The 19,023-nt window shown below is 41.6% G+C and overlaps 1 protein-coding gene across 11 annotated transcripts in view; it reads left to right on the top strand.

Moving 5' to 3' along the window:
• Nucleotides 1–19,023, top strand: part of DTNB (dystrobrevin beta) — a 193,838-nt gene that overhangs the window by 42,182 nt on the left and 132,633 nt on the right. For 10 of the 11 annotated variants that reach the window (XM_070734931.1, XM_070734933.1, XM_070734932.1 and 7 more), the window contains exon 9: nucleotides 9,606–9,730. In XM_070734931.1, the coding sequence (XP_070591032.1) occupies nucleotides 9,606–9,730 (125 nt within the window). The remainder of the gene's footprint in view (nucleotides 1–9,605; nucleotides 9,731–19,023) is intronic. The other variant, XM_070734943.1, reaches the window with a different exon arrangement.

Genomic DNA, 19,023 nt, shown 5'->3' on the forward strand with positions numbered 1-19,023 from the left:
TGCTCCTTAATTACATTAGGTTATGTAACAGAATTACTTTAATAGGATTTCTATATTCTGTTGTATTACCCTGCTAGCAATTGAATAATGGGCTTGTTAGAAATCCAATCAGTTCTTGTTACTGGAGTTTGTCAGGTTTGAACAGACATTATTATACACATATGTGTGTTTGTGTTGATATGTCTCAATGCAGCTAGGCTATGAGACCTTTGACATACTCTGAGCAGAGTTTAAGGAAGAGTGTGGATATGTGATATTATTTTATTGAAAGAGTAGTAGATGCTTGGAACAAACTTCCAGCAGACATGGTTGGTAAATCCACAGTAACTGAATTTAAACATGCCTGGGATAAATATATATCCATCCCAAGATAAAATACAAAAAATAGTATAAGGGCAGACTAGATGGATCATGAGGTCTTTTTCTGCTGTCAGTCTTCTATGTTTCTATACAGCCAGTAATGACACAGACTTAGTATGCTGAATAAGTATTATTTACATATATACATATTTACAAGCACAAAGCAGAAATAATCAACAAACCGCACGTAGCAAGCACGAAGCAGAAAAATACTCCCCCCTCTATTTAAAAGGCATCATCAACAGGAGAGAGTGCTAACGCCCTCTTATGGCTAGCCAGCCAAAGTCCTTAAAGAGATATTACAACTGTAAAAATACAAACTACAATTGGCAGTTTAACATACATGGCCACCCCAAATATCAGTATGTACTATGTACTAACAGTTTGCATGTGTATATGTGGATTTATCATAGTACGGATGATGTGCATTCATAGTTATAGTCATGAGCAATGGTTGCTGTATTGCATAAGCAACTCAGGTTATTGGATATGAAAAGCAATTTCCTTCTTATAATGACTTTTTGTATGTAGATGTCTTGGCAATTACATGCTGTCTATTTTAAAGTTACAGTGGACTATTTCATTTTCAATGAATTTACTGGCATAAGTAGAATTACAGCATCAAATAGAATAGAATAGAATAAAATAAAATAAAAAATAGAATAGAATAGAATAGAATTCTTTATTGGCCAAGTGTGATTGGACACACAAGGAAGTTGTCTTTGTTGCATATGACCTCAGTGTAATTAAAAAAAGTTACATTTTTCAAGAATCATGAGGTATAACCAGTGAGGGGCCGCTCGTCTTACCTTTTACTAGTGTGCCCTTTGAGGCCGTTGCGGCCGCGCGGACACCTAGCACGCATGCGCCCATCGGCATGAGATTTGGCTTATACGTATGCGCAGCAAGCGAAATCACACACAAGGATGTTCGCGAGAGTGAGATTTTAGGCGATAATATTTTTGCTTTTGCACTTGCACAGAAGCAAAAAATTGGTGAAAACTGCTGAAATCTTGTTCTCGTGCACATCCATGCACGAGATTTCGCTTGCTGCGCATGTGCAGAAGCCAAATCTTGTGCGGGGGCATGTCAGGGGCACCAGCTGTGTACACGTCCCGGAATATCCTACCGGGACAGAGCACTGAGCGCACTGACTGCTGCCCACCATTGGCTACAACACTTAATGATTGTCATAGGGTACAAATAAGCAACCAGGAAACAATCAATACAGTATTAATATAAATTGGAATGATACAAGGAATTATATCCAGATTATCCTCTGTGTCCGTCTTTTTGGGTTGTAGCACCAAACCAGACAGTTATAATTTTTATATAATTTATTTATTTTTTCAAATATAACAAAAAAGACATACACAAAACATATACATACAACATTTGGGAAACAAAAGCTTCCCCACTTTTTTTTTGAATGTTCGATCAGAGAATTTTACTTCTTTCACATAGTATTAATTCTTTTATTTGACATGTTGCTTTGCTTGGATTTTTATTATTTCTTCGCTGTTCTTTCCTTTAACCAGTCATAAAATTTCCCCCATATTTTATAATAATCTGAATCTTCCTTTCCCTCTAATTTTTTGGACAACCTGTCCATCTCCGCACAGTCCAACATTTTTTTAATTACAGTACTATATTTTCTTCTGGTGCTTTATCTATTTTCCATTGTTGGGCATATGCTATCCTAGCATTTGTTAATATGTGTATAACTAAATATCTTACCTCTTTTTTCATTTTTTTATTAAAAATACCCAATAAATATAATTCTGGGTTTTTTTCCCAAATTCTTCTTTTATTATTTCTTTTAGCTAGTCTGTTATTTTATTCCAAATTTTTTTTGCTTGTACACATGTCCACCATTGATTATAGAACATGCCTCTTTCCTTTTTGCACTTCCAACATAATGGGGAGGTTTTTGGGAACATTTTTGAGAGTCTTTCTGGTGATAGGTGCCACCTGTAAAACATTTTTAGTTGGTTTTCCTTGAATGCAGTTGATTTTGTCATCTGCCAATTATTAGTCCATAATTTTTCCCATTTTTCTAGTTCAATTGTGTAGCCAGAATTTCAAACCAGACAGTTATAGAGGTGCAGATGACAGATTCAATAATTCTTCCATAGAACTGTATCAGCAGCTCTTTGGGCAGTTTGAGCTTCCTGAGTTGGGACAGAAAGAACATTCTTTGTTGTGCTTTTTTGATGATGTTAGGTGACCATTTTAGGTCTTAAGGTATAATAGAACCTAGAAAGTTGGAGGTCTTTACTGTTGATACTGTGTTGTCTGGTATTGTAAGAGGCAGTAGAATGAGAGAACATAATGCCTGCCCAGAAATTACTTATTTTCCCTGCATGTTCTAAACATTTCATCACATAATAAATAACTACTTGGGCTATGATCCAGAATGTCCACTTCCCTTTCTGATTAGGTGAGACAAAGCCTTTTATATTCACACAATGGCAGAGCTCTGGTCATTAATATTTTAAGCTTTCTTGTGCTTAATGTGAAATGCTTTAGACGTGACTGTATTTATGTGTGCAACAAAAAAGAAAAGTGTTTTCAGCATTATTTCTATGGCTATTTATAGTTTCAAACTTGTTGATAGGTGATGCAGAATTGGAATATTCCAACTAAGGCTTACATGTCAGAAATATCTGGTTTATCATAAGCAAGCAGTGCATTCCTCTTTTTAATATCTATTTTTGTTTAAAATAAAATTACAGATACAGTGATACCTCGTCTTATGAACCCCTCTTCATACGAACTTTTCGTGATACAAACCCGGTGTTTAAGATTTTTTTGTCTCGTCTGAACTATTTTCACCTTATGGACCCGAGCTGCCACCGCTGGGATACCCAGCCTCCAGACTTCCATTGCCAGCCAAAGCGCTGAGATTTCCCTGAGCCTCCCCTTGCTGGGAAACCCCACCTCCGGACCTCTGTTGCCAGCCAAAACGGCTGTCAGCTTCTGAAACAGCCGGGCACTTCTCGGTGTTCTCCCAAACCTGTTCGGGTTCGGTTTCGGGTTCAGGAGAACGCCGAGAAGCGCCGCCACCCAGCTGTCACCTTCTGAAACAGTCGGGGCGCTTCTTGGCATTCCCCTGAATGCTGAACCTGGACGTTCGGCAAAAGTTCGGGTTCAGGAGAACGCCGAGAAGCGCCGCCGCCCGACTGTCACCTTCCCAGAAGAGCCGTGGAGCTTTTGGCCAGTCGGGAGGCTCAAACGGAGGTGGGGAATCCCAATAGGGAAATCCAGGGGTGGAGCTTTGCTGTCATGGAGGACTCCAGGAGGGACCTCTCCGTGATGTCAAAGCTCCGCCCCTGGAATTCCCTATTGGGATTCCCCACCTCCATTTGAGCCTCCTGACCCTCCAAAAGCTCCATAGCTCTTCTGGGAAGGTGGCAGCTGGACGGCAGCGCTTCTTGGCGTTCTCCCGAACTCGAACTTTTGCAGAACGTCCAGGTTCAGCATTCGGGAGAACGTTGAGAAGTGCCCCGGCTGTTTCAGAAGTTGACAGCCGGGTGGTGGCACCCAGCGGAGCGTCCGGAGGCGGGGCATCCCGGCGGCAGCAGGTTCGTAAGGCGAAAAAAGTTCGTAAGAAGAGGCAAAAATTTTCCGAACCCCAGGTTTATATCTCGAAAAGTTCATATGACGAGGGGTACTACTGTACATCTAATTTGAGATACAAGGTACTACTGTACATCTAATTTGAGATACAACACGAGGTATCACGAGGTACTACTGTACATCTAATTTGAGATACAACAAGTACAAAAGGCAGTAAGTGACAAATATCTTTTCAAACAAAAAATATAAGGGGATTAGCTTGATCTCTATAGTTCACAAAGACAATCCTGTTTTCACGAATAACCACCATCAGTTATTGTTATAACATTAGGGTCTCAAACTCTTAATTTTTAGAAAAGGTTTCTTGTAGAAGAAATGCAGATTTCTTTTTAAAATAATGTCAGCAAAATTAACACATTGTGGTATTCACAATACAGCTGATTTATTGAAAATCTTAAGACAAACTTTTTAATATTGTTAACATTGTGTATCACAAAAATCTTCGAATTGGCTTTAAAAAGTACATAGATAAATTGGCCAGAATATGATTGTGTGTATTTTTTTAATCAAAGTGCTTTTCAGACTCAAACTATACGCAGATTAATTACAAATCTCTGCTGGCTATACAGGGTAGAACATATTTCTGCTATAAGTAGTAAGATTTCTGCATTCTATTGGTGATTTTACAGTAGGGGTGGAAGTTTAAGATATGTGGACTTCAACTGCTGGAATTCCCCAGCCAGCATCTCCACCTTTCCCTACTTATAAAAAGAGTTTATGCCAGGGAGGAAATGCTCTTGGCTTGCTTGTGCCTGTCGGTTGTCAGAGAGCTGGTCGCGAAGGGAGCGCGAGGATCCGCCCACCCGCCTCGACCTTGCCATTTGCATTCTTTTACCCTCTAGCAATGCACAGAACACTTTGTGCATGCGCAGAGGGTAAAAGAACCCAAATGGCAGCGCCTGGGCAGGTGGGAGGAGCCTTGCATTCTCTTCGCAACCAGCTCTCTGGTTTTACTATAAGGGTTTTTAGTTGTTTTATTAATTGGATTGTTACATGCTGTTTTTTAATCATTGTTGTTAGCCGCCCCGAGTCTGCGGAGAGGGGCGGCATACAAATCCAATTAATAATAATAATAATAATAATAATAATAATAATAATAATAATAATAGCCGACAGGCACAAGCAAAACAGGAGCATTTCACCCCTAATTTATGCTAATACTATACACCACCTCTAGCTAGATTATATTCATTCAAGTATACAGTGGTACCTCTACCTACAAGTACCTCTACTCAGGGGTGGGCTATTGCCTGGATGGGGGAGGGACGTAGTGGGGTAGGGAAAATGGAGCTCTACCCCAGAGCACCCAATTTGCACTGAAAGATGTTGAAAGAAAATGCAGGGCGTCCTGCATAAGCCACGACCACAGTGAGGTAGTCAAAATTTTGGTAGCCCTTCACTGCCTCTACTTACGAACTTTTCTAGATAAGAACCGAGTGTTCAAGATTTTTTTTGCCTCTTCTCAAGAACCATTTTCCACTTATAAACCCGAGCCTCCGAAACTGTAACCGGAAAAGGCAGGGAGAAGCCTCCGTGGGGCTTCTCTAGGAATCTCCTGGGAGGAAACAGGGCTGGAAAAGGTGGGGAGAAGCCTCTGTGGGGCCTCTCTAGGAATCTCCTGGGAGGAAACAGGGCTGGAAAAGGTGGGGAGAAGCCTCTGTGGGGCCTCTCTAGGAATCTCCTGGGAGGAAACAGGGCTGGAAAAGGTGGGGAGAAGCCTCTGTGGGGCCTCTCTAGGAATCTCCTGGGAGGAAACAGGGCCAGAAAAGGCAGGGAGAAGCCTCTGTAGGGCCTCTCTAGGAATCTCCTGGGAGAAAACAGGGCCGGAAAAGGCGGGGAGAAGCCTCCCTGGGGCCTCTCTAGTAATCTCCTGGGAGGAAACAGGGCCTCCACCCTCCCTGTGATTTCCCCAATCGCACGCATTATTTGCTTTTATATTGATTCCTAGGGGGAAAATTGCTTCTTCTTACAAACTTTTCTACTTAAGAACCTGGTCACGGAACAAATTAAGTTCTTAAGTAGAGGTACCACTGTATATCGTTTCTGTTTTCATTGTTGCTGGATATTACACAGTGTTGTTTTTGAAAATAGTCTAGAAACTGGCAAATCCAGTAGACCTGGAAACAGAATTGATAGCAATGGCATAGCATCAGCCAGTTCATGTTGCCATATTTTATACAGTATGTTGAAAAGGTTTACTCTGCACCCCCTTCCACTAATATCAAAGCCGTTTTGTGTGACGTACTTATGCCAACAGATTGAAGAAATATTGCAAGTAGAAGCTATGTAAATGCTTAAGGGTCTGCTTCTCTGTTTTCTAAAGGAATGAGTGGAAATCCACCAATTTGTTTCAGTGAAGAAGGAATATATACAAACCTGTTACAAACTTAATTGGTTCTGGGATGAGGTTCTTAAGGTGAAAAGTTTGTAAGATGAAACAATGTTTCCCATAGGAATCAATGGAAAAGCGATTAATGCGTGCAAGCCCAAAATTCACCCCTTTTGCCAGCTGAAGCGCCCGTTTTTGCACTGCTGGGATTCCCCTGATGTTCCCCTCCATAGGAAACCCCACCTCTGGACTTCTGTGTTTTTTCGATGCTGCAGGGGAGTCCCAGCAGTGGAATCCCAGCATCGCAAAAACAAGTGCTTCGCTGGCAACGGAAGTCCGGAGGTGGGGTTTCTCATAGAGGGGAGCCTCAGGGGAATCCCAGAAGCACAAGAACGGGTGCTTCTCTGGCAACAGAAGTCTGGAGGTGGGGCATCCCAGGGGCGGCGGTGGGTTTGTAAGGTGAAAATAGTTTGTAAGAAGAGGCAAAAAAATCTTAAACCCCGGGTTTGTATCTCAAAAAGGTGGTATGACGAGGCGTTTGTAAGTCGAGGTATCACTGTATTTTACTTTATAGCATATCTCACTGTGATGTGTTTAAGTTCCATCTTCCTGTCCTACCCTTGCCAAATATTTACATATTCTCAAATCCTAAACATTGTTTAGAATTGAGTAGATTTATACTTGCTGAACTCAATGATTTTTCACCCTGTGATCACTGTATTTTAAAAGAAAGATGGTTTAATACACATCTTGTACAACGAGTCCATGTGTCATTGATGCATTTGTGGTTTCTCCTTTTTTCCAGAAAATACTTTTTCGGTTAGGTGGGAAAAATTGACTTCTTAATTATGTTGCTAAAAGAGTGGAAATAAAATATTGGATTTCCTGATTACGTTCCACTCTTCAAAGTTAAAAGACCTCACTACTTCTCCATGTTAGACCTTAAAAATCATCTATCTTGTTTGCAAAATAGAGGGGCCGATTATCCTACGTGGCAGAAGATCAGATAGAAAGGCAGACTGGTCCATTAGCAGAAGAGAATCTGCCAGCGGTATTAACCTTGCTGGAAAGACTACACTACCACCTGCTGTCCAAAATAATCATCCCCTTTCCTGGACCATCATAGCTCTGAGATCTGGAAGCCTTTAGAAATATGTCTTTTTTCTGAGATGTGGGTGTCAGGAGATTAATGAGACCTGTGACACAAGTGCTATTGTTGTGATTACTGTTGTCCTCAGCTGCCACTATATGTTAGTGTTTTTCTAATTTTTTAAGTATGTTTGCTGCCCAGAGTTGCTAAAGTTTTGAGATGGACAAGCATATAACCCAGTTAAAATAAACAATAAGTACCATATTTTTCAGAGTATAATTTAATTTAATTTAATTTAATTTAATTTAATTTAATTTAATTTAATTTAATTTAATTTAATTTAATTTAATTTAATTTAATTTAATTTAATTTAATTTAATTTAATTTAATTTAATTTAATTTAATTTAATTTAATTTAATTTAATTTATTAGATTTGTATGCCACCCCTCTCCGAAGACTCGGGGCGGCTCACAACAATAATAAAAACAGTATAACAATGGAACAAATATAATAATAAAATTACATTAAAAACCCCCAACAATTTAAAAACCATACAGCACCTACATACCAAACATAAAATATAAGAAAGCCTGGGGGAGATGTCTTAATTCCCCCATGCCTGGATATATAGGTGGGTCTTGAGTAACTTGCGAAAGGCAAGGAGGGTGGGGGCCGTTCTAATCTTCGGGGGGAGTTGATTCCAGAGGGCCGGGGCCGCCACAGAGAAGGCTCTTCCCCTGGGGCCCGCCAAACGACATTGTTTGGTCGACAGGACCCGGAGAAGGCCAACTCTGTGGGACCTTATCGGCCGCTGGGATTCGTGCGGTAGAAGGCGGTTCCGGAGGTATTCTGGTCCAATGCCATGAAGGGCTTTAAAGATCATTACCAACACTTTGAATTGTGACCGGAAACCGATCGGCAGCCAGTGCAGGCCACGGAGTGTTGTAGAAACGTGGGCTCTCACGGCCGCATTAGTTTGGGGGGGAGGAAAACAGAGGGATGGTTCTTCGCTGTCTCCGGGATAGCCCCGCAGGACAACTCCGGGCCTATTGCTAGACGGATTCGGATTTGCGTGTTTCATACATCTGCTCTAGAGCAAGGTACAGTATTGGTTAGTAGGTTTAGACATGAGGAATAAGTGAAATGTTGAGAGACTAATTACAGGACCATCTCTTGCCGTATACCTCCCAGAGACCAATTAGAGCACACAGAGTTGGCCTCCTCCAGGTCCCGTCAACTAAGCAATGCAGGTTGGCAGGGCTGCGGTGCAGGGCCTTCTCTGTTGCCGCCCCGGCTCTATGGAGTCAACTCCTCCTCCCCCCCCCCTCATGTCCGTACTGCTCCCACCCTACTGGCTTTCCATAAGGCCATGAAGACCTGGCTTTGCTGGCAAGTCCTGGAAGACATGGCCAAATTGTATGAATTATTATTATTATTATTATTATTATTATTATTATTATTATTATTATTATTTATTAGATTTGTATGCCGCCCCTCTCCGTAGACTCGGGGCGGCTAACAACAGTAATAAAAACAATGTAAAAAACAAATTTAATAATTTAAAAAACACTAAAAACCCCATTATTAAAAGCAAACACACACACAAACATTCCATGTATAAACTGTATAGGGCCGGGGGAGATGTGTCAGTTCCCCCATGCCTGACGACAAAGATGGGTCTTAAGAGCTTTACGAAAGGCAAGGAGGGTGGGGGCAACTCTGATATCTGGGGGGAGTTGGTTCCAAAGGGTCGGGGCCACCACAGAGAAGGCTCTTCCCCTGGGGCCCGCCAAACGACATTGTTTAGTTGACGGTATGTACGCATGCTGTCTGGTTAGTTTATTATGGGTTTTTATTAGGGTTTTAGAGTTCAGATTGTACATTTGACTTCTTTTTATTGTTTTGTATTTTCTATTGTTGTAAGCCGCCCTGAGTCCTTCAGGATTGGGCGGCATAGAAGTCAAATTAAACAAACAAACAAACAAACAAACAAACAAACATGAGCCATGGATCTCTCCTAGGAAACCCAGATGTATCTCCAAGACTATGGCTATGGTTTGAGCACTGAGAGTTGTTTCTTTTTGAGGTTCAATTGCAGCTCTTAATCTAGTGTGCCGCACAAGTTGATCGATCTGCTGTGTTAATACTAGTCTCTATGTTTAATTCTTTCTAAAAAAAACCAACAGAAATCGCCTGCCAAGAAGCTGAGCCATGCCATTAGTAAATCTCTTGGTTGTGTACCCACTAGAGATCCTCCTCACCCTGTATATCCGGAACAGCCAGAGAAGCCCCTTGACCTTGCCCATATAGTGTGAGTATATACCTTCATTTAAATATGATTTGTTCTGTTCACTTTGATTGCTTTCTTGTGGGTCGGGTAGTGTTCTCTGAGTCCTTTTCTCGCCTTGGTACACATGGAGCTTGTCTTCAGCAGGAGTCTAAAAGTGAAATAAACTTTAGGCTTTTTAGAGGGGGGGGGGAATTATAATCCAAGATTTGGATATATTGAAGCATCGACAGTTGGTTTAGTACTCCTTAAAATACTGATTATTAATTTGAGTCAGGTCTGTTTCAAATATTCATATTTATTTATTTTATTATTTTATTTATTATTTTATTTATTTTATTTTATTTTATTTTATTATTTATTGGATTTGTATGTCGCCCCTCCCCGTAGACTCGGGGCGGCTAACAACAGCAACAAAACAATATATAACAAAATCCAATACACATAGGACAGGGGTCTCCAACCTTGGCAACTTTAAGACTTGTGGACTTCAACTCCCAGCTTCTCTTTTAGGAAGAATCTCTTTTCACAGTCACTCACGCCCTTATCACCTTGAGGTTCGATTACTGCAATACACTCTACTTGGGGCTACTTGGGGCTACCCTTGAAGAATAGAGCGCTGGTGAGACCACATTTGGAATACTGTGTTCAGTTCTGGAGACCTCACCTACAAAAAGATATTGACCAAATTGAACGGGTCCAAAGACGGGCTACAAGAATGGTGGAAGGTCTTAAGCATAAAACGTATCAGGAAAGACTTAATGAACTCAATCTGTATAGTCTGGAGGACAGAAGGAAAAGGGGGGACATGATCGAAACATTTAAATAGGTTAAAGGGTTAAATAAGGTCCAGGAGGGAAGTGTTTTTAATAGGAAAGTGAACACAAGAACAAGGGGACACAATCTGAAGTTAGTTGGGGAAAAGATCAAAAGCAACATGAGAAAACATTATTTTACTGAAAGAGTAGTAGATCCTTGGAACAAACTTCCAGCAGACGTGGTAGATAAATCCACAGTCACTGAATTTAAACATGCCTGGGATAAACATATATCCATTGTAAGATAAAATACAGGAAGTAGTATAAGGGCAGACTAGATGGACCATGAGGTCTTTTTCTGCCGTCAGTCTTCTATGTTTCTATTTTTCTAATATTTGGAGACTTCAATTAGTCCAGCACGCAGCCGCATGAGTCCTCGGAGAGGGGCAGCATACAAATCTAATAAATAAATAAATAATAAATAATAAATGTTGGGTGTACCTAGATACACCCATATTAGTCCAGCACTCTGTGAGCTGCACTGGCTACCAATCGGTCTCCAAACGCAATTCAAGGCATTGGTTATCACCTATAAAGCCTTACATGGATTAGGACCAGATTATTTACGGGACCATCTTCTGCCTCATATGTCCAAGCGACCGATTAGTTGTTCACACAGAGTCGGCCTTCTCTGGGTCCCATCAGCCAAGCAATGCCAGCTGGTGAGACCACGGGGGAGAGCCTTCTCTGTTGCGGCCCCGGTCCTATGGAACCAACCCTTCCCCCGAGATTCATACCGCCCCAACTCTCCTCGCCTTCTGAAAGGCGCTAAAAACTCACTTATGGAAGCAGGCCTGGGGGCCGTGAGCAATAGTTTCCACTCCGGCCAGCAGTATGAATGAGGGATGACTGAATGTTATTTATACTGGGTTTTATTTTTTACTTGTTTTTATCCATTTTAGTGTAGCATTTTACTCTTGTTACTATTGTATTGTTGTAAGTCGCCTTAAGTCCGCTAGGAGAATGGCAGCTTATAAATTCAATAAATATATAAACTCTGGTAGTTGAAGTCCACAAGTCTTAAATTTGCCATGGGTGGAGACCCTTGTCTTAGGATCTGACTCTAACTTATTACAGGTAGTCCTCGGCCACAGTTGGGTCTCAAATTTCTGTTGCTAAGCAAGGCAGCTGTTAAGTGAGTCAGGCCTCGATTCATGATCTCCCCCCTCCCCCCCATGGTTGTTAAGCAAATCACTGCAGTTGTTTAGCAAATCAGATAATCATTAAGCGAATCCGGCTTCTCTCATTTACTTTGCTGGTCAGAGGTCGGCTGGGAAGGTCACAAATGGTGATCACATGACCCTGGGATGTTGTCGCTATCGTAAATTTATGCTGGTTGCCAAGTGACAGGATTCTGATCACGTGACTGCAGGGTTGGGGGGGGGGACCCAGTGGGGTAGTGAAAATGGAGCTCCACTCCAGAGCACCCAATTTGCATTGAAAGATGTTGAAAGAAAACGCAGGGCGTCCTGCATAAGCCACGCGCACAGTGTGGTAGTAAAAATTTCGGTAGCCTTTCACTGCATGACTGTGGGGATGCAGCAAAGATTGTAAACGTGAGAGCTGATCATAATTCATTTTTCCCACTGCCATTGTAACTTTGAATGGTCACTAAACGAATGGTAGTTAGTAATGGACTGCCTGTAGTTGGTTACATTTCAATTTGAATTACATATTTGTTTTTCGATAGCTAGCATTTGCAAGATTCCATCTTTGGAGATTCTCAGTCATTCAGGTCACGGTTGCCCCAAAGATTATTTTTCAAGAGGCAACTGGATTTTCTTGTTTTTTTCTTTGAAGACATTTCGCTTCTCATCCAAGAACCTTCTTCAGCTCTGAGAGTTGAGAGCTGAAGAAGCTTCTCGGATGAGAAGCAAAAAGTCTTCAAAGAAAAACCAGAAAGTCCAGTTACCTCTTGAAAAAGCATCTTTGGGACAAGAGTCTGTCTTCCAAAACCACCTTCTAGATCAGTGATGGTGAACCTTTTTTTCCTCGGGTGCTGAAAAAGCGTGAGTGCCCATACCCATAATTCAATGCCTTAAGAGGGCAAAAAATGCTTTCACCATCCCCTGGAGGCCTTCTGGAGGCTGGAAACGGCCTGTTTCCCAACTTCTGGTGGGCCCAGTGGGCTCATGTTTCTCCCTCCCCAGGCTCCAAAGGGTTCCCTGGAGCTGAAAGAAGGTAAAAATGCCCTCCCCCATCCCCTTAGAGGTTCTTTGGAAGCCAAGAACGCCCTCCAGGAGCCTCTGTGTGGGTCAAAAATCAGCTGGCCAGCACACACCTGCACATTGGAGCTGAGCTATTTATTTATTTATTTGATTTGTATGCCGCCCTCTCTGTAGACTCGGGGCGGCTAACAATAGTAATAAAAACAGCATATAACAATCCAATATTAAAACAGTTAAAAACCCTTATTATAAAACCAAACATACATATAGACGTACCATGCATAAAATTGTAAAGGCCTAGGGGGAAAGAGTATCTCAGTTCCCCCATGCCTGGTGGCAGAGGTGGGTTTTAAGAAGCTTACGAAAGGCAAGGAGGGTGGGGGCAATTCTAATATCTGGGGGGAGTTGGTTCCAGAGGGCTGGCTCTTCCCCTGGGTCCCGCCAAGCAACATTGTTTAGTTGACGGGATCCGGAGAAGACCCACTCTGTGGGACCTAACTGGTCGCTGGGATTCGTGTAGCAGAAGGTGGTCCCTGAGATAATCTGGTCCGGTGCCATGAAGGGCTTTACAGGTCATAACCAACACTTTGAATTGTGACCGGAAACTGATCGGCAACCAATGCAGACTGCGGAGTGTTGGTGTGACATGGGCATATCTGGGAAAGCCCATGACTGCTCTCGCAGCTGCATTCTGCACGACCTGAAGTTTCCAAACACTTTTCAAAGGTAGCCCCATGTAGAGAGCGTTACAGTAGTCGAATCTCGAGGGTGATGAGGGCATGAATGACTGTGAGCAGTGACTCCCGGTCCAAATAGGGCCGCAACTGGTGCACCAGGCGAACCTGGGCAAACACCCCCCTCGCCACAGCTGAAAGGTTTTTTTCTAATGTGAGCTGTGGATCGAGGAGGACGCCCAAGTTGCGGACCCTCTCTGAGGAGGTCAATAATTCCCCTCCCAAGGTGATGGACGGACTGATGGAAGTGTCCTTGGGAGGCAAAACCCACAGCCACTCCGTCTTATCAGGGTGAGCTAGGGTAATGGCTCGCGTGCTAACAGATATGTCTCCCCGTGCCACCCATGCCATAGGTTCACAATCAATGTTTTAGATACTAGAAGAGTGAGAAGGTTATATCTCCCTTATTGACATCTCTTTTTCCAATGGTCACTGTGTGAGCAAAATAAGAACCAGGCACTATTACTAAGGGCACTACATAATTGAGCATTATTCAATGTTCACATCATCCCTCAAATCTGAGGGAGAACAAATACAGAATAAGAATCCAAAATAGCCATCTATATCAGGCCAAAAGTCCAGTTCAAAGTCTTGCTCATATGTAAACAACCACATGCCAGTGAGAATCCCATAAGAAAGACAGAGGTAGCAGTAGCGTTTTGCTGTTTATTCTCCCCAACATAAGGCATTGAGGGGCATTCTACCTCGGGCACTGTAAGTAATGCATATATACTGAATATGTAACCATTATGACAAGTATTCATAGTTTTACTCTTCATGAAGTTTCCTTAATCCCTTTAATGCTATTCAGTTTAGTGAAGCTTCCTATACTTTGTGATAAAATCTATACCTAAACAATTCAGATCAACAAACATTTTTCTATCTATGCTGAATCCCTAATTTCATAACTATTGAAACAGTTGTGACTAGTGATATTAAACTAAGTTTAATATCTACTTACAATATAGAATAGAATAGAATAGAATTTTATTGGCCAAGTGAGTTTGGACACACAAGGAATTTGTCTTGGTGTATATGCTCTCAGCGTACATAAAATAAAATATACGTTTGTCAAGAATCATGTAGTACGACACTTAATGATTGTCATAGGGGTCAAATAAGCAATGAAGAAGCAATATTAATAAAAATCTTAGGATATACGCAACAAGTTACAGTCATACAGTCAACATGGGAGGAAATGGGTGATAGGAATGATGAGAAAAACTAGTAGAATAGAAGTGCAGATTTAGTAGAAAGTCTGACAGTGTTGAGGGAATTATTTGTTTAGTAGAGTGATGGCGTTCGGGAAAAAACTGTTCTTGTTTCTAGTTGTCTTGGTGTGCAGTGCTCTGTAGCGACGTTTTGAGAGTAGGAGTTGAAACAATTTGTGTCCAGGATGTGACCATTAATTAATTAACCATATAACCATTAATTAACTTATTAAGCCTAAGCTATATGCTTAATTATATTTTCCTTTCGCATCAGTAAATCCACTAAATTTCACCATATGCTTTATATCAGGCGTTACTTAATGGTGGAATATGTATTAATGAAATTGCCCCCAAATTTCAGTTTGATTTACTTTTGTACTTCATTAACTGTTCTGTACTACCTTAACTAATAACTGTTGTATCATTTGCAAACTTCAGTAGTTTAACAGATGAATGTTTTGAGATGCAGTCATCGGTATATAGAGAGAAGTGAAGAGAGTACACAGCCTTGGGTGTGTGTGTGTGTGCGTGCTAACTGTACAGGTATGTGATGTGATTTTGAGTATCATCAAGCGTACTGATGATACCTCGTCCCATGGCAACAGATGAGCTCACGTAACAACTTGAAATTTTTCCCTTCTCCCTAGGCTTATAGAATTTATACATGGTATGCTTGTTTGTATGATTGGTCTCTTAAATTGGGGTTTAAATATTAAATTGTCTTTAATATTAGATTTGTTACATTGTCTTCTTTATTGTTGTTAGCCACCCCGAGTCTTTGGAGAGGGGCAGCATACAAATCTAATAAACAAACAAACAAACAAACAAACAAACAAATAAATAATAAATAATAAATAAATAATAAATAATAAATAATAAATAATAAATAATAAATAATAAATAATAAATAATAAATAATAAATAATAAATAATAAATAATAAATAATAAATAATAAATAATAAATAATAAATAATAAATAATAAATAATAAATAATAAATAATAAATAATAAATAATAAATAATAAATAAATAATAAACAAACAAACAAACAAACAAACAAACAAACAAACAAACTTCATGTAGATGTTAAACAGGAGAGGAGAGAATACCAAACCCTGTGGCACCTCCCCTTCCCCCAAATAACAGGGGCTGAGGATGGGTTCTTTCTATCCCCTTCACTACTGACTGGAATCAACCCTAGGGAAAGGAAGAAAACCAGCACAACTCAGTGTCTCACTTCCTATTCATTGAATTGGTCTAGAACAGTGATGGCAAACCTATGGCATGGATGCCACGTAGAGCCATATCTTCTGGAACTTGAGCTGTTGCCCCAGCTCAGTTCCAACGTTCATGTGTGTGCCAGCCAGCTGATTTTTTGGCTCACACAGAGGCTCTGAGAGGGCATTTTTGGCTTCCAGAGAGTCTCTGGGGGGATGCGGGAGGGTGCTTTTACCCTTCCCCAGCCCCAGGGAAGCCTTTGGAGCCTGGGGAGGGTGAAACACGAGCCTACTGGGCCCACCAAAAGTTGGGAAACAGGCCGTTTCCGACCTCCAGAAGGGCTCCAAGGGGCAGGGGAATCTGTTTTTGCCCTCCCCAGGCATTGAATTATGGGCATAGGCACTCGCGCATGAGCAATATGCGCGAGTGGACCGGGAGTCACTGCTCACAGTCACTCATGCCCTCATCACCTCGAGGTTCAACTATTGTAACACTCTCTACATGGGGCTACCTTTGAAAAGTGTTCGGAAACTTCAGGTCGTGCAGAATGCAGCTGCGAGAGCAGTCATGGGCTTTCCCAGATATGCCCATGTCACACCAACACTCCGCAGTCTGCATTGGTTGCCGTTCAGTTTCCGGTCACAATTCAAAGTGTTGGTTATGACCTATAAAGCCCTTCATGGCATTGGACCAGATTATCTCAGGGACCGCCTTCTGCCGCACGAATCCCAGCGACCAGTTAGGTCTCACAGAGTGGGCCTTCTCCGGGTCCCGTCAACTGAACAATGTTGTTTGGCAGGACCCAGGGGAAGAACCTTCTCTGTGGCGGTCCCGTCCCTTTGGAACCAACTCCCCCCAGAGATCAGAATTGCCCCCACCCTCCTTGCCCTTCGTAAGCTTCTTAAAACCCACCCCTGCCGTCAGGCATGGGGGAATTGAGATATTCTTTCCCCCTAGGTCTTACAATTTACGCATGGTATGTTTGTATGTATGTTTGGTTTTATAATAAGGTTTTTTTTAGTTGTTTAGTATTGGATTGTTACATGCTGTTTTTTATTACTGTTGTTAGCTGCCCCGAGTCTGCGGAGAGGGGCGGCATACAAATCCAATGAATGAATGAATGAATGAATGAATGAAAGAATGAATGAATGAATGAATGAATGAATGAATGAATGAAAGAATGAATGAATGAATGAATGAATTAGATAGATAGATAGATAGATAGATAGATAGATAGATAGATAGATAGATAGATAGATAGATAGATAGATAGATAGATAGATAGAGTGTACACATGCTATTTTGGCACCCAAGGAAAAAAAGATTTACTATCACTTGTCTAGAATGATACCTCGGTTAGTAGTATTGAAGGCTGCAGAGAGGTGAAACAGAGTGAGGATAAGTGAGCCACTCTTGTCCTACTCTCACTAGAGAGCATGTTAAGAGGACAACCAATGTTGCTTTTGTCTCACACTCAGGCCTGAAACCAACCAGTCTCTAGACAGGATTCTGTGAAGCTGTTGTGTAGTCTTCTTCTCAACAACCAGTCTTTTAAAAATCTAACAAAACAATGAAAGCCAGATAAACCCTATCTATATTGGCGTTTACAAAAAACTACGAAGCATTGCTAAGATGTGCTTTGCCTTATAGAACCCAGGTTAATTTTTTCAACATGTTTCCTCTGTGCCTGGTAATTTTGTTTCTGATAACATTTTATATCATCTTATTCATTTTATCTGGAACAAATGTCGCGCTAACCACTCTACAGCTTTCTAGATCACTTCTACATTTTTAAAACATGGTATTTTCTGTTTTTGACTATGGATGAGGTAAGAGTCTCCCAGACAGTAAATTCTGGGTTCAATTTAAGGTACGGTATTAACCTATAAACCTTATATGGCACACAGGGCCAGTCTGTTTGCAAACTAGGTCTCTTTAAAATAAAAGACTTTATAATTGTCATTGTATGTATATACACAGTATGCCCATACAACGGAATTCAATCCAACACACATAACAAACCCACAAACACGCCCCATCTGCCCAAATTCCCCACCCCAAACTACCCAAACATCCACACAACAGACCAAGTAATACTGTCCAACAGCTCACTGATGGTGACTCTTTAGTTCATTATTAAGTGAAATTACAGCTCTGGAATAAAAACTATTCAGAAAACATGTGGCCCAACTCATCTCTAAAGCAATGCCATCGAGTGGAACCCAGGAATAATATCTTCACTGTTGTACCGTGTTTCCCCGAAAATAAGACACTGTCTTATATTAATTTTTGCTCCAAAAGTTGTGCTACGTCTTATTTTTGGGGGGTGCCTTATATTTCTCAAATAAGACAAATTCACAGGCAGAAAAGCTGACACCCCCAAAGAAAGAGTACCGTGCGGTACACTGATTACGGTACGGTACCTGTCAGTATGGCACCCACACACACAAAAGACGGCACTTATATGGTACAACAGTATACTCCCGCTATTGCAGCTTCCGGCCACCAGAGGAACTACAGTCTACGCACTGTAGTGGAGACTGTAATGGTGGTGAGACAGCAGCAGACTGTGTCTGCTGTACTGGACGGTACAAAGCGATGGAAGGGGCCAGCAGGGGACGCTACATTATTACAGTACCGCTATGAACAGCTTTGAATGGTACCGTATGTTTTTCCACCGTACCGTATGTAAACTTGACTACGCCTTATTTTCGGGGGGTGCCTTATATTAGCAAATTCTGCAAAACCTCTGACATGCCTTACTTTCAGAGTACGTCTTATTTTTGGGGAAACAGGGTAACACTTGCCGACATGATGGATGAACTGCGTGCTGAAGTTTCTTGCTTAGATTTGCCCTCCATCAAGAGAAGCATCAAATATATATTAGGTGGGTCTTAGGCCAGATGCATAATGCTCTGGCCACACCCACCCCTGGTTTAGCGAAGGGGGCAAAAGTCACAATACGTCACGTGACAACAACCTGATCCTGCGAGTTTGACACCCCTGCACCGGTCCCTCTGTTGCGTCCCTCGACATTGTGTCCAGGGCAGCCCATTCTGAAAGAAAACGTCTCGCAAATTTGACAAGTTTGATTGAACTCGTGAGATGTTTTATTTTAGAACGGGCTGCCTTGGACGCAACACCAAGGAATACGCCGGAGGTACTGG

This window comes from Erythrolamprus reginae, chromosome 1 (genome assembly GCF_031021105.1).
Source record: "Erythrolamprus reginae isolate rEryReg1 chromosome 1, rEryReg1.hap1, whole genome shotgun sequence".
NCBI lineage: Eukaryota > Metazoa > Chordata > Lepidosauria > Squamata > Dipsadidae > Erythrolamprus > Erythrolamprus reginae.